The 24,441-nt window shown below is 47.6% G+C and overlaps 1 protein-coding gene across 1 annotated transcript; it reads right to left on the minus strand.

Annotated features, from left to right (window-relative positions):
* Positions 1-16,792: 16,792 nt before the first annotated feature.
* On the minus strand, positions 16,793-22,569 carry LOC130493576 (zinc finger protein 397-like). Its single transcript, XM_056867375.1, has 4 exons — positions 21,756-22,569; positions 20,804-20,924; positions 17,551-18,126; positions 16,793-17,481 (listed from the first exon to the last, which is right to left on the minus strand). Exons 1-4 carry the CDS (start codon positions 22,560-22,562, stop codon positions 16,793-16,795), a joined length of 2,193 nt encoding a protein of 730 aa, XP_056723353.1. The 5' UTR covers positions 22,563-22,569.
* Between the last annotated feature and the right edge of the window lie 1,872 nt (positions 22,570-24,441).

The following is a 24,441-nucleotide window of genomic DNA, read 5'->3' on the forward strand; positions in this document are numbered from 1 at the left end:
GCCCTTGGCGGAAAAAAGGTTCCCCACCCCTGCAATAAAGGAACCCCCGGCCCTCAGTTTGCAAGATCTAAGCGAGGCTGTCAAAGATCGGACGTTTTGGGGGGAGACTGATTCATAGGGTCGCCATTAGTCGGAAGCGACTTGACAGCACTTAACACAACACACACACAGCGATGGTTGGGGGGGTGAAATTGCAGAGGGAGGGATGGCAGGCGGAGGCCTCCATGCTGGAAAGGGTTGCGGGGAAGGGCAGGAGGCGGGATCGGGGAAGGGGGGGTCAATGCACAGAGGCGCAGCCCCCAAGAGGCGGCCTTTGCGCACGGGGAGGGGGGCGTGCGCGATGCCCTTCAGTGGGGACGAGCCTCGACGCCGAGCCAACGGCCCTAAGCTGGCTCCACCCCCAGTTCGGGCCCCAGAGGATGCTGGGAAAGTAGTTAAATAGTGGGGGGGGGAAGAGTTGGCAGCCGAAGGGGGGGGTGAGAAAGGTAGCAGCAAAAGCGAAGGGAAGAGGAGCAAAGCAGTAGAAACCAGGCACCGGCTTGGAGGCGTCGCAGGGCTCGGAGAAGGGGGTGATTTATAGGATGGCTCCGAAGGCCCCCTCCCATCCAACTTCAGCTTGCAAAATATTGCATCCCCCCCCCCACATTCCCCCAGCGACCCTATGAATGAAAGTCCTCCAAAATGTCCCATCTTTGACAGCCTTGCTCAGATCTTGCAAATTGAAGGCTGTGGCTTCCTTTATTGAGTCAATCCATCTCTTGTTGGGTCTTCCTCTTTTCCTGCTGGGTGACACAATGGGGATTAGCTAGCCCCATTGTCCAGCTTGGACCACCTTGTGTGTGTGTGTGTGAAATGCTGTCAAGTCGCTTCCGACTCACGGCGACCCTATGAATGAAAGTCCTCCAAAATGTCCTGTCTTTGACAGCCTTGCTCAGATCCTGCAAACTGAGGGCTGTGGCTTCCTTTATTGAGTCCATCCATGTCTTGTTGAGGGCAGCAGGAAAAGAGGAAGACCCAACTTTTCCTAGCATGACTGTCTTTCCCAGTGACTCTTGTCGTCTCATGACGTGACCAAAATACGATAGCCGCAGTTTAGTCATTTTAGCTTCTAGGGTCAGTTCAGGCTTGATTTGATCTATAACCCACTGATTTGTTTTTTGGGCAGTCCACGGAATCCGTAACCCTCTCCTCCAACCCCACATTTCAAAGGAACCTATTTTCTTCCTATCAGCTTTCTTCCCTGTCCAGCTTTCACACCCATACATAGGAATAGAACTGCTTTAACCCTTTGCAAACACCTGGAGAAACTTATTTTGGGGGGGGGGGAACCCAGAGCAAAGGTTCTGCCCAGGCGGGCTGCCCCGGCCCAAGATCCAGCCCCCAACCTCGGCGCCTCCGAAACGCACGCCGGCCCCGCAAAGCCAGCCAGAAGCAACGACGGGGAGTCCGGGCCCTTTGTCTCCGGAGCGGGGGGTTGCAGAGAAAGCACGCCCGGAGTGCTAGGGCAGAGGGGAGAGCAGGGATCCAAGGTTACCCGGGGAGGGGGGGTGGGGGGGGAGAGTGGTCTTTTGGAAGGCAACCTGACTTTTTTGCAGCCCGGGCTGTTCCGCCTCCCTCGCAATTTCCTTCTCCCACCGTACCCCCAGGTTCGTCCCTTCCCACTCACCCCCCACCCACCCCCGGCCAAAGCATCCCCTTCCCCACTCACCTCTCCCTGCAGGGCTTTCGCAATGCGATGCGGTTTCCCTCCGACCCGGGGCCAAGGGAGAGGGGGGGGATTCAAAAGCGGCTTTCCCACCAGTTGTCAGGAAGGGAAGTGGTTCCTCTAATCATTTTACAAGGCATCCTTTCCCACCTTTTCCCCCTAGTCTTTCTAGGACCGAGAGGTGAACTTGGTGGGTTTAACCCTTGCAGGCCTGCAAGGGGGGGGAACGGGACGCGAGGGAACCTCCTGGGAATTGCCATTGCGCATGCTCGCGCGCGCCGGAGCATGCGCGGTGCAAACAAGCGACGGGTCCCCGCGCCCTCCTTTGCCCGCAGTTCCCACCATAACGTCATTACGCTGCGCCCCTGTTCTTTGCAACGGTGATCAGAGACTGGGCAGTTGCGTTATTTTACAGCGAGGGAGGAATGGTTGCCACGCAGGGGGAAAGGGCAATATAGTTTATAGGAAACTGCTGTGCCTGCAGGACAGAATGGCGCATGCTCAGATTGCGCGTCTGAAGTCACTGCCCGTATTTGCTGTCGAGAGAGAGAGAGAGAGAGAGAGAGAGAGAGAGGCGCATGCGCAGATTGCGCGCCTGAAGTCACTGCCCGTATTTGCTGTCGAGAACTACCACGCTCATCCACAGGGCACTTTTAATCAGGACCAGTAAGGTGTCACAAAAAACAATTAGCAAGTTTTTAAAGCCCCACCCTAGGGTTGCCAACCTCCAGGCAGAAGCTGGAGATCTCCTGCTATTACAACTGATCTCCAGCCGATAGAGATCAGTTCACCAGGAGGAAATGGCCGCTTGGGCCATTGGACTCTATGGCATTGAAGCCCCTCCCCCAAACCCCGCCCTCCTCAGGCTCCGCCCAAAAAACCTCCCGCCGGTGGCGAAGAGTAACCTGGCAACCCTACCCCCAAACTCTATCAGTCTGGATAGAATCAGAGTTGGAAGGTACCTCCAGGGTCATCTAGTCCAACCCCCTGCACAATGCAGGAAATTCACAATACACCCCCAGTGACCCCTACTTAATGCTGCCAACCTCCAGGTACTAGCTGGAGATCTCCTATTAAAACTGATCTCCAGCCGATAGAGATCAGTTCACCTGGAGAAAATGGCCGTTTTGGCAATTGGACTCTATGGCATTGAAGTCCCTCCCCCCTAAACCCTGCCCTCCTCAGGCTCCGCCCCAGAACCTCCTGCTGGTGGTAAAGAGGGACCTGGCAACCCTACCCCTACATCATGCCCAGAAGATGGCCAAGATGCCCTCCCTCTCATCATCTGCTTAATGTTCACTTACAGTATTTTACTCAAGTGAATAGAATCATAGAGTTGGAAGGGACCATCTAGTCCAACCCACTGCCCAATGCAGGAAATTCACAACTACCTCTCCTGCACACCCCCAGTGCCCCTACTCCATGCCCAGAAGATGGCCCAAAAAAATCCTCCAGGATTCCTGGCCAATTTTCAAGGCAAGAGAGGTTTGGAGGTGGTTTGCCATTGCCTGCCTCTGCATGGACAGAGAGTTCCAAGAGAACTGTTGTTCTGACTGGCCCAAGATCACCCAGCAGTTTCATGTGGATAAGTGAGGAATCGAATCTGGTTCTTCAAATTAGTGACTGCCGCTCCTAACCACTACACCACGCTGGCTCTCCTGAAATCTGTGTGTGGGTAAAGTGCCGTCAAGTCGCTTCCGACTCATGGCGACCCTATGAATGAAAGTCCTCCAAAATGTCCTACCTTTAGTGTGACCCAATGGTATGATGTCCAGTCTGTGAATTGGGATCTTGCCTAACATTTCTACCCGTGCAAAGGGGAGGCGATTTTCACTGATTTCTTCGCTTCCATAGCAGACCTCCAATCCCAAACCAATCTGTTCCTGGTGGTTTCCCATTCCCAAGAGCAGAATTTTAAGAAGTATCTCAGGCTGTAGAATCCAGCAGGGATTCTTTCATGGATCTTTGGTAGAAATGCAGGCCTTTCCCACACTCCGAACACTTACATGGTTTCACTCAGGTATGGATTTCTGTGTGGACCTTAAGTGTGTTAGTGGTGTAGTGGTTAAGAGCGGTGGACTCTAATCTGAAGAACCAGGTTTGGTTCCCCACTCCTCCACATGAGCGGAGGACTCTAATCTGGTGAATCAGGTTGGTTTCTCCACTCCTACACATGAGGTCTCCTGGGTGACCTTGGGCTCTCTCTAGCTCTCAGCCCCACCTACCTCACAAGGGTCATTTATGCAGGGGAAATCTGCATTTGGTTTGCTGCACAGTTTTTTGCTCTGAATTCTCAACCATTGTATGCATGCGGGATTCCCCTCCCCAATTCCCGGAGTACCTTGATTAATTAGGCATCCCCAGTGAATCACAGTTTCTGAGTCCCTCTCCCTGAAAATGCATCCTTGTAGCACTTTACTTAGAGGGGGCAGGTCAGCTCTTATAGGGGCTGTGTGCTTTTGCTGGGTATTCCTCCCCACCTTTCTTCAACAGCTCCCTGCTGGGAGCTGCCTTCCACCCTTTGCAGCCTTCTTCAGTGACTTCCTGCACATTTCATGAAGGTTTAACTCCCTCTTTTGTGCTTTGCTTTGAGGGAAGGGGTTGGATGGGAGGGACAGACACATGGAAGGGAGAAGTCAAAATGCGTATGGGGAGACAAACCTGAAGTTAAGAACTGTGCATGGAAAGGTGGGAAATTTGCATTGCTCTTGCCTCAAAGCAGAATTTAAATTTGTTCTAAAACAGGATCCTAGAACTCCGTGGGAAGAACGAGGCCAGAGTGAAGTCACGTCTGAAGGTCGGTAAAATCATGAATAATGCAAAGGAAGCCTCTAAGCAGTCCAGCAGGGACTGCAAACTAAATACCCCTGCATAAATGGCCAAGGTGTCTGTTGTGGGGAGAAGAAGAGAAGGAGATTGTAAGCCAGTTTGGCATATAAAACCCAACTCTTCTTCTTCTTCCACATGCAAACTGTTGACAGGGCTTCTGTCCAATGTGTGTTTTCATGCGTTGAAACACAGCTCTTTAAACATTTGTAAGGTTTCTCCCTGGAGTGAATTTTGTCCTGAATGGAAGAATTGGAGCCACTATGAAACGTTTCTGAAACAGTGTTCAACTAATTTCTCTCCAGCAGGGAGCCTTTTATGAACGTGAAGATCACTAGATGTATGGAAGTTTCCTACACTTTCTGAATGCTTACATAGTTTCCCAGAAGGGTGAATTTTCTAATGGGCCCTAAGCGCGGCTGATCTACAGGAACTTTCCCCACAGTCTGAGCACTGATGTGGTTTCTTTTCAGGGTGAATTTTGTCATGAGAAGAAAGGTTTTCCTTTGAGACAAACTTTTCCCACATTCTGAACATGTATATGGCTTTTCATCAGTGAGATTTTTCTCATGAATTTTTAAGTCTGAGATTGTTCTGAAGGTTCTCCCAGAGGCAAATTGGGGGTGTTTTCATCAACCTTTGTTTCTCCCTAATCAAAAATACCATTTGCCATGGTTTCACCTATGCCTTTTCGTGGTTCATTTCTCTCCTTTCTCTCTGGTCCCTACTGACTCCAGAATGTTGTTCTCTCCTCACAAAGAGGGAAGGTGTGGCCACTTTCTAGTGATGATGTTGCTTTGAATACCAGGGGAAAAAACACAAGCATCCTTCTCTAATGGGTTAAAGGTATGACGGTCTGGTAGGACCTATACTAATTCGGTTCCAGACAATCCTTTGTTTCAGGTGTTTCAAGATGGAGTCAGCCGCATGGTGGCTCCGGACAAAGCAGTAGGAAATTTAACTCATGCAAAGCATAGTAAGCATCAATCCATAATCAATCTCCCAACATCCCCCCCTGCATTTAAAGGGAAATGCAGATTGGGGCGGGGGCTGTGAAATTGATCACTGTGGCACTGTTGAGAGAGGATTGATTCCTCCTTTCCTCGTGATCCATTCTGGAAATTTAAACTTCTTCCCCAGCTGTTATCCCACTCCCCAGAATTCCCACCCCCCATGGGTGGGAAAGCAGCACTGGAGCATAATTTTGATGGGGGGGAAATACCCTACTCCTTCTGAAAGCGTTATTTGGCTCCCTCCACCCATGCAGCAACTGCCATCAACTTTACAACTCCCCCCCCCCATTTCCTGTAATAAAAACTGAACACCGAGCGATCAATCTCCCTAGCTGAGCTTCAGGGACTGTTAAATGGTACTTAAAATGCTGCAGTGGAAGTTATTAACCCACCACCACCACCCACCTCTGGTCACTTTCTGTCTGCCTTGGATTCTCAGGCAAAGATCTCCCCTCCCCACATACATATACAAGCACAAAAGACTTCCCGACAAAGACAGTTCTAGGTAATTAGTTGACAGTTAAAATAATTTCTCGTTATGGGGTAATTCTATCCAGAGCTACACTGAACGGAGCGGCGCCTTGTGCTCGGTGGAGGCGAATGCAGCTGTGGTGCACACCTTGGCCCTTCCTCATACAGTGGAAATTATAAATCAAGCTGGGAAGCAGGGCCCTGTGTCGGAGTCGGGGGCCTTATCTGTTTACCTTGCGTGCACAGCCTACAATTCATCTCCAGCCTTGTTAATAAAAGGACTGCTGCATTTGTATTCAGCCCTCTTGTTTCGCAAGGGACCCATATGCGCTGAGGAGAGAGCTCTAAGATTAACTGCTTGGATATATGTTTTTAAATGAAGAGCGGCCGTTTCCTCCTTCTCTCTCCCAGTAGCCTCTGGTGCATCCAGAAATCAGTTTCCCCCCCTCATCTAACCCCGTTAAGTCTGCAATATCTCCTAGGGGCAATCTATGGAAGGATTTTGTTTTCTCCGCAGTTGTAAGACTTGTTATCACAATCCAGATGATATCGTCCCTCCCGACCAATTGTTTTCCCGTATTTTCCCTGTGGTTAGACTAGAAGCATAGAATAATAGAGTTGGAAGGAACCACCAGGGTCATCTAGTCCAACCCCAAGCACAATGTTGTTGGACTGGGTTCAAATCCCCACTGTGCCATGAAGCTTGCTTTGTGACCCTGGGCTGGGCACTCTCTCTCAGCCTAACCTGCCTCACACGGTTGTTGTGAGGGTAAACTGGAGGAGGGGAGACCAATATATGCCCTCTGAACTTCTGAGAGGAACGGCGGGATAAAACGTACTAAAATAAATGAGCAAGAGTCCAATAGCACCTTAAAGACTAACACAATTTCTGGCAGGGTAGGAGCTTTCTGAAGAAGTGAGCTGTGGCTCACGAAAGCTCAATACCCTGCCAGAAATTTTGTTAAGTCTTTAAGGTGCTCCTGGACTCTTGCTCTTTTCTACTGCTATTGACAGACTAACACGGCTACCCATTGTGAGCTAAAATAAATGAATACATGATCCTATTTCTTTCAGGAATTGGTTTGTACAGATTTAATATCAAGAGCAATTGCAGTCTAAACTTAACTGTGGGGACATAAGCCACAGCATCAGCAGAGGGTTTTTTTTTGTTTTTTTGCTCCTTTTAATTTTGTTTTCCACGTTCAGTCATTTGTTTTGCTTTTTATCTTATAGCCCTTTGTAAATCCTGATTGCCATCAATAATTTACTTTTTAATTACAATGCGGTGCCTTGTGGGGGTTGTTCACTCTCCACCTGCATACTAAACAGGGGAGCTTTTTCTCTCAACAATTTATACCCTGAAAATCTAGTTGGTCTCTTAGATGCTACTGGACTCGAATCTAGCTGTTCTACTGCAGACCAACACGGCTACTTTCTGATGGCTACTACTCAGATGGTGGCTGCAGAAGAAGGTTTTTATAGGTGTGAGACTAGATGGTGGCAGAGCCCAGCAGAGAAATTCAGAACAGAACAAACCCCTCTTTTGTTTTGGCTTCCATTGCCACTCCAGCCTCTACAGTTGGTTTGAGTCCTAATTCACTCCTCGGGGACCAGTAATTTAGCTCAGTGATTACCTATGTGACTAGGGTTACCAGCTCTGGGTTTGGAAATTCCTGGGAATTTGAGGGGTGGAGCTTGGAGGGGGCAGATTTGAGGAGAGGAGGACTCTATAATGCCATACAGTCCACTTTCCAAAAGCAGCCATTTCCCCAGGGGAGCAGATCTCTGTTGTCTGGAGATCAATTGTAATTCCAGGGGATCTCCAGGCCCCACCTGGAGACAATCCTGTGACACTCATGAGTGCCACGATGCCCACTGATGTGTTTCCTGGTACCCACTCATTTTTACCCCAAAGCAGAGAGCCAGTCCTGGCTTTCCACTACCTCACTGGAGCACGAGGTGCTTCAAAAGTTCCAGGAAGCACTACCTGAGTGCAAACCCCCGCTAAAGCACCCCTGTTTCTCGCCAACGATCAAATGAATGGGAGAAAAGGGGGGGAGGACGTAATAAACCTGGAAGTCACGTTACTGACGTTCTAGGATTTTGCCAGTCTGTTTTTTTTTATCATAGAGATTGTCAAAATCCTAGAGTGTTAGTGATGTCTCTTCCAGGTTTTAGCCAGAAGTGAAATTGATGTGTTCATGACATCCTTTTCCCAGCATCCTGCCCCCAAAGTATCCCAGGGGTTCCAGGCATGTGCCTGGCAACCCTAGGTAGCACCCATTTGGAAACTGCTGCTTCCGTCATAGGAGAGTGCTTGGCTTGGAACCTCTCAAAGTTGTCCCATCTTCCAATGCAGCCGTTTTATGCTCGTGCCCAGTATCTCAAAATTCCAATATATGGGAATGTCAAGATTGTTTCTGTAGTCTGTTATTTGCTTGTGATGATGCCAAGTTGTTGCTATATTTTTAGGGTTGCTAACCTCCAGGTACTAACAAGAGAAAGACACTGTACGTACTTAATAATTCTATTATGAATGCGTTCATAACAAAATCCAATTGTGTCGATTTGTTATGAACATAACAAATTGACAAAATTGGATTTTGTTATGAACATATTCATTATAGAATTATTAAGTATGTACAGTGGTTACTTTATATAGCCATCAGTGCTGTCTTTCTCTTGTTTGTAACCTCCAGCTACTAGCTGGAGACCTCCTGCTATTACAACTGATCTCCAGGCGATAGAGATCAGTTCACCTGGAGAAAATGGCCGCTTTGGCAACTGGACCCTCTGGCTTGAAGTCCCTCCCCTCCCCAAACCCCGCCCTCCCCCAAAAACCTCCCGCCAGTGGCAAAAAGGGACCTGGCAACCCTATACATATTTTAGAATTTAATTCTAAAAAAAGTAATGCTGCTTTCTATAGCAGCTTATCTTTACCCAGTGACCGTTTTTCTCTTTTGCGTTTCTTGGCCACCATATGAAGGTTCCACGCGTCTTGTGGTGGAACACGGTCGGCTTCCTCCTGCAAACATGCCGGCACCTGAATCAGCAATAAAAATACCTCCATGAGTAATATTGCCAGACAGGACCAAAGGGGGAAAAGAGGTACCGGTATTCCTACAGAGTACAGTTTCCCATGCCCTGACCTGGATGGCCCAGGTTAGCCTGATCTCGTCAGATCTCAGAAGCTAAGCAGGGTCAGCCCTGGTTAGTATTTGGATGGGAGACCACCAAGGAAGGCCAGGGTTGCTGTGCAGAGGAAGGCACTGGCAAACCACCTCTGTTAGTCTCTTGCCTTGAAAACCTTCTGGGATTGCCATAAATCAACTATGACTTGATGGCACTTTACACACCCACTCATTTCCCTGTGCCACTTTTCTCCAATCAACCCCTTCCCTGAGCTCCTTTAATCTGTGGTGTGTGTGTGTGGGGGGGGGGGTAGATTTTCAATCAAATAAATATTGAGGGATCTAATTGTGTATCCCTGTCACATGTCATTTGGGCGCTTACTCCCAATTAATTATGGCTAAGAAGACAGCAGACGTAGAAGCTTTCAGGTAAATGAGGTTTCTTAGAACCCTTACAGCCCATTCCTGAGCTGACGGCGTAGGGGGACGGCGTGGAAGAGGCGCAGTGGCGCCTCTTCCTAAGCCGTTTCGCCTACGCCGTTGAAGGGAAAAAAGACGTTTCGTGGCTTTTCCCTCTTCAAGCGGGGCTTTTTGCCCCATAGGGAACAAAATGATTTGGATAAATTCTCTGCAGCTGTGTGAAAATCTTTTTCCTGAGTGGAGTTCCTCTTAAGTCTAATGAACAGACTGCATGGTAAACTATTCTTCAAATGTGAAGGGTGAAATGAACCATAATTTAACAATGCATTTTTGTCTATGTTCTTTTTATAGGGGCGCACTCCCAGTTTGTAATTGTATGAGAAATAGCTCACTGTTTCACTGTATCACACACACACAGTTTCCCACAGTTTTGTCCTGGTTGATCTTTATGAGTTCTCCCACTATATAATTTTGGGCATGCTGCTATAACAGCCTCCTGCGCTGGCACACAACACTGCCTCTCAGGCCCAAACTAGACACGCCATCTGTCATGAGTGGGGTCAGGGTTCCCCTACCCAATTTATCAACCCGGTTTACTCTGGGGAACGAACATGCCCAAGTGCTTCAGGGCCTAATTCAGCTCAGAAGTGCCGAGTACAGGGAAGGAGGAGTTTCAGCCTTCCCTGGGGGGGAGTTCCTGGTCTCCCTCTAGGGTTGCCAGGTCCCTCTTCACCCCCAGCGGGATGTTTTTGGGGCAGAGCCTGAGGAGGGCGGGGTTTGGGGAGGGACTTCAATGCCATGGCGTCCAATGGCCAAAGCCGCCATTTCCTCCAGGTGAACCGATCACAATCTCTTTTCCAGATTAGTTTCTCCCTCTGCAAAATATCCCCGTTTTCATTCACCTACCCATGCAGGGGATAGCAAAACACCCCCTAATCTAGAGGCAAGGAAAGGATTCCAAAAAAGCTGCTTTCCCACTAGTTCTAAGGAAGGAGGATGGCTTCTTTGATGTTTCCATAATAGATCCTTCCTCACATTTCCAGGCCTTTCTAGGTCTCTGACCCGAACTCTGTAGATTTAACCACTGAGGTGAAGGGGGTTGGCTGGCAGCGCAATTTTCACACTCCATGCAAACCTCTCTTTTTGTTCCGCATGAAGTTGCTGTAATAATAAGAAAAAAACTTCTCATCTCAAACAGAATCCTCTGAATATGGGCAGAGTGATTTGTGAGGATGAACCTTTTTTTTTTTAAGGCAAAGCCTTTTTGAGGATGCACCAAGTACATTTTCTTGGTGAACTTGCTTCTGCTTTTTAAAAATAATGGCCTCTGAGTATGTAGCAAATGTCTCACCCTGAAGGATACGTTATTTGTAGCAAAACATGTAAATATTTGCCAGTGTTATGCTCTTATTTCTGAAAACAGGATGCTAGAAGGATGAAATCATGTCTGAGTTACCCTGCTGCTGGAAGACTGGAAATCTGAATTAACGACTTAATGGGGGAAAGAGTTAAGGAAGGAACGCTACAATTTTTTGCACTTGCTGGAAACTTAGATTGTACTGGAAGAACACATATTTCAGAATACATAGATTAATCTCCTGGAAGAAATGGTACCTTTAGATGGCAGACTCTATGGCAGGGGTCCCTAACCTTTTTGAGCCTATGGGCACCTTCGGAAATGGCGCAGGAAGCAAACACAGAGAGAGGGGAGGGGGAGCCCAAGTCAGGGTTGCCAACCTCCAGGGACTAGGCTGGAGCAAAAAAGGCACGTTTACTATAAAAGTCAAGCTGAGAGAAAGTATAGTAAGGGCTCTATAAATGACATACAAACTCTTATTCTATAAGCCAGTGAATTTAGTGACAAAAGTGAAAAAATTACATACAATCTAATAAAGGAAACTTATGAAAATAACTATGAGTACATGTGAGGCAATACAATACAATACAAAAATATATTTTTTTGGCTTATCTCATTCAATGACTTATTAGTCTCTTAGAATTTTGTACTGTTCATATGCTTATTGTTCCCTCAGGAACCGGGAGAAAGATGATGGACGATAGGTGGAGAGGAACGCCGTCCGGATGCTTTGCGTTTTCACTACCCCGTGGGCAGCTTCATCAGCTCTCCTTTCAATTGGAGTCAAAGCTCCTTCAATAAGTTACCATATTCATATAATCTCTCTGAGGTTAGAAGTTTCACGCGCCCACTGGGCTGCTCTGCTCTTAGCTGCTTAGCAGTGGGCGCGTGAAACTTCTAACCTCAGAGAGATTATATGAATATGGTAACTTATTGAAGGAGCTTTGACTCCAATTGAAAGGAGAGCTGATGAAGCTGCCCACGGGGTAGTGAAAACGCAAAGCATCCGGACGGCGTTCCTCTCCACCTATCGTCCATCATCTTTCTCCCGGTTCCTGAGGGAACAATAAGCATATGAACAGTACAAAATTCTAAGAGACTAATAAGTCATTGAATGAGATAAGCCAAAAAAATATATTTTTGTATTGTATTGTATTGCCTCACATGTACTCATAGTTATTTTCATAAGTTTCCTTTATTAGATTGTATGTAATTTTTTCACTTTTGTCACTAAATTCACTGGCTTATAGAATAAGAGTTTGTATGTCATTTATAGAGCCCTTACTATACTTTCTCTCAGCTCAACCTCCAGGGACTAGCTGGAGATCTCCCGCTATTACAACTGATCTCCAGCTGAAAGAGATCAGTTCACCTGGAGAAAATGGCCACTTTGGCAGTTGGATTCTATGGCATTGAAGTGAAGTGCCCACAATAAAGGTATTTTACCTGTGGCACTATTAACTGGCCCTGTGTACATGAACAGGTGCAGGAATCTCCCTTTTTGACATAACACCCCATGTAGATAAATGCGTGTCAAGAATTCCTCCCCCCTCTGTCTTCTCTTGCTTTCAAATTCACTCAGTTTGCATAAGCACACAAACATTCCTGAGTTTGCAACATCCCTGCCTTGCTAGTGTGTTATCTTGGTAACGAGAACTTCACGTTCAGCTAAAGAACTGGCTTAATGCAGAATTGTCTGTTAAGGATGACAGCATGAGAAAATTAGGATTGTATCGTATTGAAATCCATTGTGAGAAGGCTATAAAGCTTGAGCAATTCTCAACAGCAATGTGATTCTTTCTGCAGTGTGACTCTCTGGGGTCTTGGCTGGAGAGATTTGATCCCAGCTTGTATTGTTTAAATTGGTACCATTAAACGGCATAGCTGTAAAACTAACTCCTGATCTCCAGTGCGTTATCCTTTGATCTGACCTATCTGGATAGCGTTTTTCTAGGCACAACAGAAGTCCCTCCCCTCTCCAAACCCCGCCCTCCTCAGGCTCCACCCCCAAAATCTCCCAACCTGGAATTGGCAACCCTAGCCAAAGTGCAGGGGCCAAGGGGAGTGATTTTTAAAAATACACTGGGGAAAAGGAGTGTGAGAGCATATAAAACCAACACTGTGGGGGCAGCTGCTACCAAAAAATGTTATTTTAATCTACACAGCCCATCAGATCTCCATCTGCCAACTGCACCTGGCCACAGCTGCTTTCTAAAAACACTAGGTGGGTACTCGGAAAGATGTTGGTGGGTGCCATGGCACACACAGGCACCATGTTCAGGACCCCTGCTCTATGGTACACCATAGAGTCTGGGAGAAACTGAATTCCTAGAGTGATAACAAATCTCAGCTGGTCTCTCTTCCCTCCCCAAACTCTGTCCTCCCCAGGTACCCCCCCTCCCCCACTCTCCAGGAAATTTACCAAGGTGGAGGTGGCAGCTCTTTTGAATATGTTTTGAAAACCATTGAATGTTAGGTGCCAAATCTCTTAACTTCAGCCCATTCACAGCAATTAAAGTTAGGTGTTTGAGACTGTCTTAAATTTATTACATATATTTAAAAGAACACACTGTTTTAAAATGAAGCAGACGATCAAACAAATCATTTCACTATTATATCTAATAGTAAAATAGGTACCGTGCACCGTTGTTGGAAATAGCAAAACACGGCCATCCACAGACAAGCTGAAAAATTTGACATAGTTGGTTGGGGCTCCAAAGAGACACAGATATTTTGACAAATATGACTTTGTCAATTAACCAAAAGAAAAAGGATAAAGACTGCAGGAGGCATGGAATGTGGAGAACAACGGAGTCAGTAGGAAGGAGGGATGACCAATGGGAAAATAATTGCTCAAGCCCTTGAACGTTTTTCCCCCCATTTCCCTTTGTTACCCCTCCCCTATAAAAATAAACAAATGGTGAAGTTTTTTCAAGAGTACTAGGGTTGCCAACATCCAGTACAGCCCGAAATTCTCCCAGAATTACAGCCAATTTCCAGACACAGAAATTAATTCCCCTGGGGAAAATGGCAGGCTTGTAAGGTAGACTACGGTATATCACAGCGTCTACAAGAAATGGAAATCCTAAAGTGATATCACATCTCCACTGAGCTCCCTCCTCTCCCTAAATTCTGCCTTTCTCAGACACAGCCATGCCCAAGAATTTTTCAAGCTGGAGTTGGCAACCCTCTTGTATATTTGCCATCCTTGCCAAAAATTTAGGGTAAGCTAATGTTGTAAACAAGAGATGGATTGACTCAATAAAGGAAGCCCCAGCCTTCAATTTGCAAGATCCGAGCAAGGCTGTCAAAGATAGGACATTTTGGAGGACTTTCATTCATAGGGTCGCCATGAGTCGGAAGCGACTTGACGACACTTAACACACACACAATGTTGTAAACACTCTCCAGCTGTTACAATATGTGTTGGCAGCCGCTGAGAGGGAGCCTGTTTCCTTCTTATGGAGGCCAACATAGACAGATTATAGGCCATTAATCCATTAAGTAGTTTTAAAATGGTCCCGATTTGTTCAGAGTTCTGACACTCCTAGGGTTAAATTGTCTAATGAGTAATAATATAAAATCTCCCACAGAAAAACTTCCTTCTCCATCTTTTTTTTCCATCTAAAATTTGTATCCTGCGTTTCCACCAAAGCTAGTCCCCAAAATGGATTAGAACAGCTACTTCAAGCTACACAAACATACACACCAAATACAAAAGCACCAGAATAAAATGTCAAGCAACGTGAAACAGTAGCAGAGGTAAGAGTGAATAAAAACACAAACAGGGCCTGGCGGCCAAGAAAATCAGGGCGAAGCAGATCACAAAAGGTGGTAAAGCTGGATAGAGCCGAATGGGCGTATTTTGATTTCTTAACTCCCATATTCTTTTAATGATTTCGGTTTTGCATATTTTAACTAGTTGTTATACTGTTTTAGATTGTAACGGCCTGTGGCCTTATACAATAAACTTGATCTGATCTGGAAAAAAACACAATTATGAGAAAAACACCAGCAAGTGCTGTCAAAAGGCTTGCACAACTACAAAGGTTTTTCAACCGGCCCCTAAAAGGTAAGGGCCTGGTTAATGCGGATGGTGCAGTCTGGGTGCCACCACAGAAAAGACCTTTCTCTAGTAGCTACCCACCTCACCCTCCAAGGTAGGAATGTGCAGAGCAGGACCTCCAGGAAGCTCCTGACAAAGAGGCATATTCGTGTGTAGGAGCAATCTCTTCAGATACTACAGTTCAAGCTTGGGCCTTTGCAAGTTAAAAAACAACAACCCTGCACAGTGCTTTTGTTTCCAGTGCATATCTTACAAGCAGTGGTGAGAGGTGATTGGTTTTGTCAGTCCCGGTCAATTCCCTGACGGATGTATTCTGAGCCTGATGCTGTTTCCAGACGCTCTTCACCGACATCTCCACATATTACCCGCTGCAGAAGTCTAACCTGCACGTTACCAGCGTGTGATCACTGTGCTCGAACAAATACTCTACAGATATTTAAAAATCAAAGATTTTCACAGCCTAGAAATTGCCCAAACAACAGCAGAGGAACAATCTAAAAATCCAGGTAGAATTTAACAGTTTGCCACGACCTTGCCCAGTTAAGATCGCGGGCCATGTGTTGCACTAATCGTCGCATTACTTATTCCAGATTCAGTTGTGGTCTTTTATGCATGGCTGTTTCACAGAATCACAGAGTTGGAAGGGACCACTCACCGAAAACCCTCCGATGACTTCAGGTCGCCTCGCTCTCCCCCTGCATTTTGTCCGCGTATTCAGAGACCTGTTTTATCTCAAATTTGAAAACGTGGGGAAACACAGCGAGAGAGGGAGGCAACCTCTGACGGCATAATCAACACAAAAACCCAAAGTCATCAGAGGGGTGACAGTGAGTGAAACAACCATGCATAAAAGACCTGTGTTTCCCTACCCAGTCATATGTCCCTCTAACAGTCACGATTTCCTGGCCAATACACCAATGTTAATTCAGTCCCCCTGAAGCAGAGGCCTCTATCCCTACAGGTATACCCACCTGTCAAAGATAGGACATTTTGGAGGACTTTCATTCATAGGGTTGCCATGAGTAGGAAGCGACTTGACGGCACTTAACACACACACAACATACCCACCTATCAGTAGGAAGATGCCAGCTCCAAAGTGTGACTTTGCCACTGTTCTATGTGACATCACCAGGCCCCCTCCCTTGACAGTCACATCACTGGACCTCCAACCATGACAGGTATCGGCCAATGAGTCTCAGGGATTAAGAGGATGGAGACCTGGAAGTCCACCCATCCCACAGCACTTAAGCTCCTGCCTTATTTTTCACTATGTGCCTGCTTTATAGTTAACTGTTAAATTTCAGTTCAGATTACACTATCTCATCTGGTTCTTAATTCCTTCTTTGGAAAATGTGAATTTGTTATTCGTGTGTACTCTTTGTTTTCCTCTTTTCTCAAAAAACCCATTTGATTTTAATATCTCAGTTTCTGTCTAGGGTTGCCAGGCCTGTCTAGGATTGGGAGCAGGAACGGGGTGGGAATGACAACATTGGCTGCATCGCTACGTCACTTCTGGGAGAAAAACCTGGAAGTGACATACAGTATCTCTAGGAATCGCAGAGCCACCCTATGTCGCTTCCAGGTTTCTCCTGGAAATGACAGCGATGCAGTCGATGTTGCCCTTTTTTCCCTTCCCACTGATGCGTGGAACAGCTGTGGGCCCACGGACTGCCAGTGGGAGGCCCTCGACCATAGCGGAAGGCCCGGTAGCCCTATTTCTGTCTCATCCTTCAACTCAGCAAGTGGGAAACCAGATAAAAGAGAATTTCAGGAAACAGATCCAACACCCTGGCCTGGGGGAACTCAACAGTGGGGTTGGCTTTCCTCCATCTTAGATTCCCTCAGCTGACAGACCGCAACAACCTCAAACGAGCCCTGTCCTACATCTGCATATGGCTGCTCTTCTAGGTTATATGATACCTCAATTGTCATGTGCCCTGCATTTTGAGTGCTGACCGAAGTTTCCCCACAATCAGAGCTTGTACTTGATTCCCCTCTGGGGTTTGTATTCTGAGGCGAGACGACACTGGAGCCAACAGAAGAACCCTTCCGACTGGCTGAGCGCCTTTTTTGTCCCGTGTGAACGCGCTCATGCGTCATGAGGCCTGACCTCTGGCAGAAACATTTCCCACACAGTGCACACTTATATGGTTTCTTCCCTGTGTGAATCCGTTGGTGCGTAATGAGATTGGAGCCGTCACTGAAGCTTTTTTGACACACCGAGCATTTATATGGTTTCTCTCCAGTATGGATCCTTTCATGAACAGTGAGTTCAGTAGAGCTACGGAAACCTTTCCCACACTGGGAACACTTGTATGGTTTGTATCCGATGTGAATTTTTTCATGAGTGGAAAGGGTCCCCTTCTGACGGAAAGTTTTCCCACATTTCGAACATGTATAGGGTTTCTCTCCCGTGTGAATTCTTTCATGCGCAATCAGGTTAGAGCCGCTTGTAAAACTCTTCTCACACATTGAGCACTGAAATGGCTTATCTTCAAAGTGGATCTTTTCATGCGTTGTAAGGTTTCCCTTCTGGTAGAAACTTTTCCCACACTGCAAACACTTATATGGCTTCTCTCCGATGTGAATTTTTTCATGTGTCGACAGGGTTCCCTTTTGACGGAAAATTTTCCCGCATTTTAAACACTTGAAAGGTTTCTCTCCGGTGTGAATTCTCTCATGTGCAGTCAGGTTGGAGCTACTGGCAAAACTTTTCTGACACATCGAACACTGGAACGGTTTTTCTCCAGTGCTACTTCGTTCAGGGCCCCTCAGTTCACCAGCACCACTAACTCTTTTCCTACGTTCTGAATACTTCTCTGCTTTCTCTCCAGAGTGTGTTCTCTCATGTGCTTGAAGATCTACAATGCTTCTGAAGCTCTCCCCGCAGACACAGCGATGGGTGTTTTCGACAAGTTCCGTTTCTTTCTGATCACCCTTAGTAACAGGTCCATCCATTTTCTTTCCCGGTTTGGTTCTCTGCTTCCTATCTGTTCTTGTCTTACTCCCAACCCTTGTCTCTTCTCTGCAATACTGAAATGTGTGGCCACTTCCCAGTGAGATTCCCTCTGGCGTTCCTTGCTGGGGTTCACCCTGATGAAGATTGTCCACTTGGATGACACGCATGGGCCCAACGCCTGCAGAAAAGAAACACAGATAATGTGTCTTTCCTTGAGTTAAGAATGTGGAGCTCTACAGGATTGGGAGAAAGATGTGAAAGGAGAGAATGCCTCTGAACATGTTCATGGAGGAGAGGGCTATTCATGGCTACTAGTCAAAATGGATACTGGTTATGATGTGTACCTATCCTCTCCAGGATCAGAGGAGCATGCCTATTATATTAGGCACTGTGAAAACACAGGCAGGATAATGCTGCTGCAGTCTTCTTGTTTGTGGGCTTCCTACAGGCACTTGGTTGGCCACTGTGTGAACAGACTGCTGGACTTGATGGGCCTTGGTCTGATCCAGCATGGCCTTTCTTATGTACTTATAATCTGTTTTTCCCACTCTCAGCACTGAGTAACCATACCCACCTCATACATGTTTGCTATAGAGGTAGGGAGTCTAAGGTCCAGTTCGCAATGAGGTGGTAACTCTGCACAGAGGAAACTATCTTGTCAGGGAGAAGGTGGCAAGCCCGTGGGGAGGGAATTCTTTGTATGGGGGGTTATCCAGCCACGTGGGCCTTCTCAAGCAGTCTGAAATGGTACATCTTACGGCCAAACTACGCACTATGTTTTTTTTCAAGAGCTCCAGGTTCCACCGACTTGACTCACCTTCCCTGCAGCCACAGAGCAGATGTGGGCAATGTAGTTTTTAAGTCTGCAGGGGCCTGATTTAGCTCAGGACTACAACTAGGGTTGCCAGGCAACCAGTGGGGGGGACACAGTGTCACAGGATAATTTTTTTTTAAGAGCACAGCCTCATGCACTTACCAGACGTTGATACAGGAAGTGACAAGGGTAGCTCTAGGAATCATCATCTCCAATTGAAAGGATGAGGTAGACCAAGAGTCTAACTCAGTAAAAGGCAGGTTCATAGAATCATAGAGTTGGAAGGGACCACCAGGGTCATCTAGTCCAACCCCCTGCCCAATGCAGGAAATTAACAACTACCTCCCCCCCCCACAACCCCAGTGACTCCAACCCTCCCCCCACCATGCAGGATCCCACAATCAAAGCACTCCCGACAGATGGCCATCCAGCCTCTGCTTAAAGACCTCCAAAGATGGGGACTCCACCACCTTCCGAGGCAGTGCATTCCACCATCGAACAGCCCTCACCGTCAGAAAGTTCTTCCTAATGTTTAAGTGGAATCGCTTTTCTATTAGTTTCAATCCATTACTCCATGTCCTAGTCTCTGGAGCAACAGAGAACAAGCTAGTTCCCTCATCAACATGACATCCCTTCAAATATTTAAACATGGCTATCATGTCTTCCCTCAACCTTCTCTTCTCCAAACTAAACAAACCCAACTTCCTAAGTCTCTCTTCATAGGGCCTGGATTCCAGACCTCTGACCATTCTGGTCGCCCTCCTCTGGACATGCTCCAACTTGTCAACATCCTTCTGAAATTGTGGAGCCCAAAACTGGACACAATATTCCAAGTGAGGTCTGATCAATGCAGAATACAGTGGTAGTATTACTTCCCTTGATCTAGACACAATACTCCTATTGATGCAGCCCAGAATTGCATTGGCCTTCTTAGCCGCCATATCCCACTGTTGACTCATGTTCACGTGGTCCACTAAGTCCACTAAGACTCCCAGATTTCTTTCACATGTACTATTGTCAAGCCAACTCTCTCCCATCCTGTACCTGTGCCTTATGTTGTTTCTGCCTAGGTGAAGTACCTTACACTTCTCCCTATCGAAATCCATTTTATTACTAATGGCCCAGCTCTCCAGTCTATCAAGGTCATTCTGAACTCTGACCCTATCCTCCGGGGTATTAACTACCCCTCCTAACTTGGTGTCATCTGCAAATTTGATTAGCATGCTCTCTATCACATCATCCAAGTCATTTATAAAAATATTAAATAGTACCGGTCCCAGGACAGACCCCTGTGGCATCCCACTGTTCACTCCTCTCCAGGATGAAGTTGTGCCATTAATGAGCACCCTTTGGGTTCGGTTGGTCAACCAATTTCCAATCCACCTAACAGTAGCAGTGTCCAGCCCACATTTTACTAGCTTTGTTTCAAGATCATGGGGGACTTTATCAAAGGCTTTACTGAAATCAAGGTACACTACATCTACAGCATTCCCTTCATCTACCATACTTGTCACTCTTTCAAAAAAAGATAGGAGATTAGTTGAGCATGACCTGTTTTTGAGAAACCCATGTTGACTGTCAGTGAGCACGGCATTTCTTTCTAAGTGCTTATAGACCGTCTGTTTAATTATCTGCTCTACTATTTTACCTGGTATTGATGTCAGGCTGACTGGGCGATAATTGTTTGGGATTTCTTTCCCCCCCTTTTTAAAGATGGGGACCACATTTGCCCTCCTCCAGTCTGCTGCAACTTCTCCTGTTCTCCATGAATTCTCAAAGATTATTGCCAGTGGTTCTGAAATCACTTCAGCCAGGTTCATTTAGGGAGGGGTCATGGCTCAGTGGTAAAGCATGTGCTTGGCATGCAGAAGGTTCCAGGTTCAATCCCCAGCATCTCCGCTTAAAAGGGTCAAGTAGTAGGTGATGTGAAAGACCTGAGACACTGGAGAGCTGCCGCCAGTCTCAGCAGAAAGAACTGTCCTTGGTAGACCAACGGTCTGATTCAGTACAAGGCGGTATCACGAGTTCAAGGTATTCTTACCCAGCGACCACTCTTCTCCTTCCCACTCCTGCTTGACATCCACAAGGTTCCAAGTATCTGGTGGTGGATTCTTGTTCCCCTCGGAAGGAATGACGGCCGCTTCAGGCAACGGTTCTGGCATCTGAAATAGCCATGAAAACCTCATTATGTGTGACAACATATCCATAAGCAAATCTTGACTGTTGGATCTGAAGGCAGATTCCTACAAGCAGATCCTTCATTGGTTGCACCATTACACAGTACTGGACAAATTATAGATCTAGATCAGTGGTTCCCAAAGTAAGCAGTACGGGCACTAAGAGGCAAGGGGGCAGCAGGGGGGCACTAGAGGTGCCCCCCTTCAACTGTGTTGTTGGCTAGGGTAGGGGGCGCTGGGGTTGAGTTTGTGGAACCAAGGGGGCGTTGGCCCGAAAAGTTTGGGAACCACTGATCTAAATGTTTAACTCTGTGGTGGCAACTGAATCTCCTCAGATGTTACAAACCCCACTGGATCCTCACCAATTAATGAATGTGTATTAAGGAATCGATGGTTGTCTGAAGTACTAAACAACAGGCCTGTTTAGAAACATTGTCATTGAATATTGTCAATACCCGGCATCTCGTTAAAGGGACTAGGCAAGTAGGTGATCACAGAATCATAGAGTTGGAAGGGACCTTCAGGGTCATCTAGTCCAACCCCTGCACAATGCAGGAAACTCACAACTACCTCCCCCTCCCACACACACCCAGTGACCCCTTCATGCCCAGAAGATGGCCAAGGTGCCCTCCCACTCATGAACTGCCTAAGGTCATAGAATCAGCATTGCTGACAGATGGCCCCATGATGTGAATAGACCTCTGTCTGAGACCCAGGGGGAACTGCTACCGGTCTGAGTAGACAGTACTGACTTTGATGGACCAAGGGTCTGATTCAGTATAAGGCAGCTTCATGTGTTCATGAGAACTATCTCACCTGATCTTTTGGTCTCATGGCCTCATTCTTCTCCATGAGGAAATCTTCCGCCAGGGCCACTGCCTGGATGCAGGTCTCTGGATCACGTTTTCGGACCCAGCTCTGCATGTCTTGGGGCAGGACGGTCAGGAACTGCTCCAGGATCAGCAGCTCCAAGATCTCCTCCTTCGAGTGCCTTTCTGCTTTCAGCCACTGACAGCAAAGTTCCTGGAGTTGCCCATAAACCGCTCTCGGCCCCTCTGCTTCTTGGTAGCAGAACTGCCTGAAGTGCTGACGCTGCCTCTCTCTCACGACGGCCTCTCTTTGCAAGATGGCCACCTTCACCTTCCCATAATCCCCTCTGTCTCGGGCCGTGAGGCTGCTGAAGGCCTCTCTGGCCTCTCTGCCGAGGGCTGGCAGAAGGAGGGTCACCCACTTGTCTCGAGGCCAGCGGCATGTTAACGCAACTTGCTCAAAGGAGGCCAGAAAAGCTTTCGCATCTTCCCACAGTGTTGGCTCCTCACACATCTGTGTGTTACCCCCTTCCGAGTGAGGGGCCTGTAGTGTTCCCAGGAACTCCTGCCACTGGGCCTCCCAACGCTGCTGCGTCCCCTCCTCTGGTTCCCTTTTTATAAGGTGCGGAGATGCTGCAGTCTCTAACTCCCCGATACTCCCTACATGTAGAATCTGTGGGGTTTTTGTTCCCTCCACCTGTGGACACAACTTGAAAGGGTCTGTGTTCTCTTCCTCCTTCACCTGCTGTGGGACTATGGTGGCCCCGTCCTCTACAGACATGTTCACCTCCACCTCCACACACTCGTTCTCCATCAGCCAGTTACAAAGTTGGGGTGTGGGGGGACTTTTTGCCTCTGAACTGGTACACTCCAGTCTGTATTGTAGGCTCCCTATTCCCCTCCGCTGGATGTGTCTCTTTCCAAACAGCTATGCGGATTCTCTACAGAAAGAGAAGGGTCTGGTTAAGGAGACAGGATTTCTCACATTTAAAAAAACATATTCACATGATCCCAAAGCAGCCAGAGGAAATTCAATCCCAAGCCAAGTTCCCAAGTGATTAAAGGCGGCGGTTTGGAGCATTGGAGAATGGGTTTGATTCCCCACTCCTCCACATGAGTGGCAGATGCTAATCTGGTGAACCGGGTTGGTTTCCCCACTTCTACACATGTGGGTGATTTTGGGCTAATCAGAGCTCTCTTAAGAGCTCTCTCAGCCCCACCTACCTCACATGGTGTCTGTTGTAGAGAGAAGGGAAGGTGATTGTAAGCCAGTTTGATTCTGCCTTAAGTGGTAGAGAAAGTCAGAATATATAAACCAACTCTTCTTCTTCTTATGAGGAAATAAAATTGCCTGACCATGGGGGTGGGGGGAGAAAAGTTGGTTTTTATATGCTGACTTTCTCTACCTTTTAAGGAGAATCAAAGAGGATTACAATCTCCTTCCCCTTCTTCTCCCCACAACAGACACCCTGTGAGGCAGGTGGGGATGAGAAAGTTCGAAGAGAACTGTGACTAGTCCAAGGTCACCTAGCTGGCTTCATGTTTAGGAGTGGGGAAACCAACAGGTTCACCAGATTCCATTGCTCGTGTGGGGAAGTGGGGAATCAAACCTGGTTCTCCAGATTACGGTCCACCGCTCTTAACCACTACACCACACTGGCTCAGCCTCAGTAAGTGGTCAACCTTTGTGAGGAACAAGATGGTGGACTGATGGATGTTTATTGTGATGGGCTGAAGCCACTGTTAGCTTCTTCCTACTTAGCCAGGCATCAATTGGAGACAGATAGGGGTGATCTTAGTGATTCTGACGCCCCTGGCCAAAATCCAGGATGGGGGCCTAGAATCATTGCCTCCCCTTGCTGCCTGACCCCTCCACCACCAGCTGAGCCGCCCTCACCCCATGTGAAGCAGGCGGGAGCCACTGTCACAACTGGAAGCTGGCTGCCTAGGCCTCGGGCGGGGTGGGTCTATGTAGCTGCTGCTGAGCTGACTGCCCCCCCTCCCTTTGTAAGCAGAGCCATGGGAGGTCAGGACCCCCCAGCATGGGAGAAGAAGAAGAGTTGGTTTTTATATGCTGACTTTCTCTACCACTTAAGGAAGAATCAAACCGGCTTACAATCACCTTCCCTTCCCCACAACAGACACCCTGTGAGGTAGGTGGGGCTGAGAGAGCTGTGACTAGCCCAAGGTCACCCAGCTGGCTTCATGTGTAGGAGTAGGGAAACAAATCCAGTTCACCAGATTAGTGTCCGCCGCTCACGTGGGGGAGTGGGGGAATCAAAGCCGGTTCTCCTCATCAGACTCCATTGCTCCAAACCACCGCTCTTAACCACGACACCACGTAGCTGCCCCCATTGCCCATTGGTTAAGACAACCCCTGATAAAAGAGTTGAGGGAAGACAGCAGAGTACAGTAAAGCAATATCTGTTGTATGTGCATTGCGCATGGGTGCACACACAGCACTGCTGTGTACTGAGTCAGACCCTCGGTCTCTCAAGGCCTGTCCGGTCCACTCGGACCGGCAGCAGCTCTCCAAGGTCTGGGGCAGAGAAAGGTCTTTCCCAACCCCTATGACCTGATCCTTTTGGCAGGAGGCGCTGGGGGTTGAGCCTGGGACCTCCTGTGTCCAAAGCAGGTGCTCTGCCACTAAGCCCTCAATCCAGATGTACACCCACCTGCCCACCCAGGGGATT

Source organism: Euleptes europaea, chromosome 1 (assembly GCF_029931775.1).
Source record: "Euleptes europaea isolate rEulEur1 chromosome 1, rEulEur1.hap1, whole genome shotgun sequence".
Lineage (NCBI taxonomy): Eukaryota > Metazoa > Chordata > Lepidosauria > Squamata > Sphaerodactylidae > Euleptes > Euleptes europaea.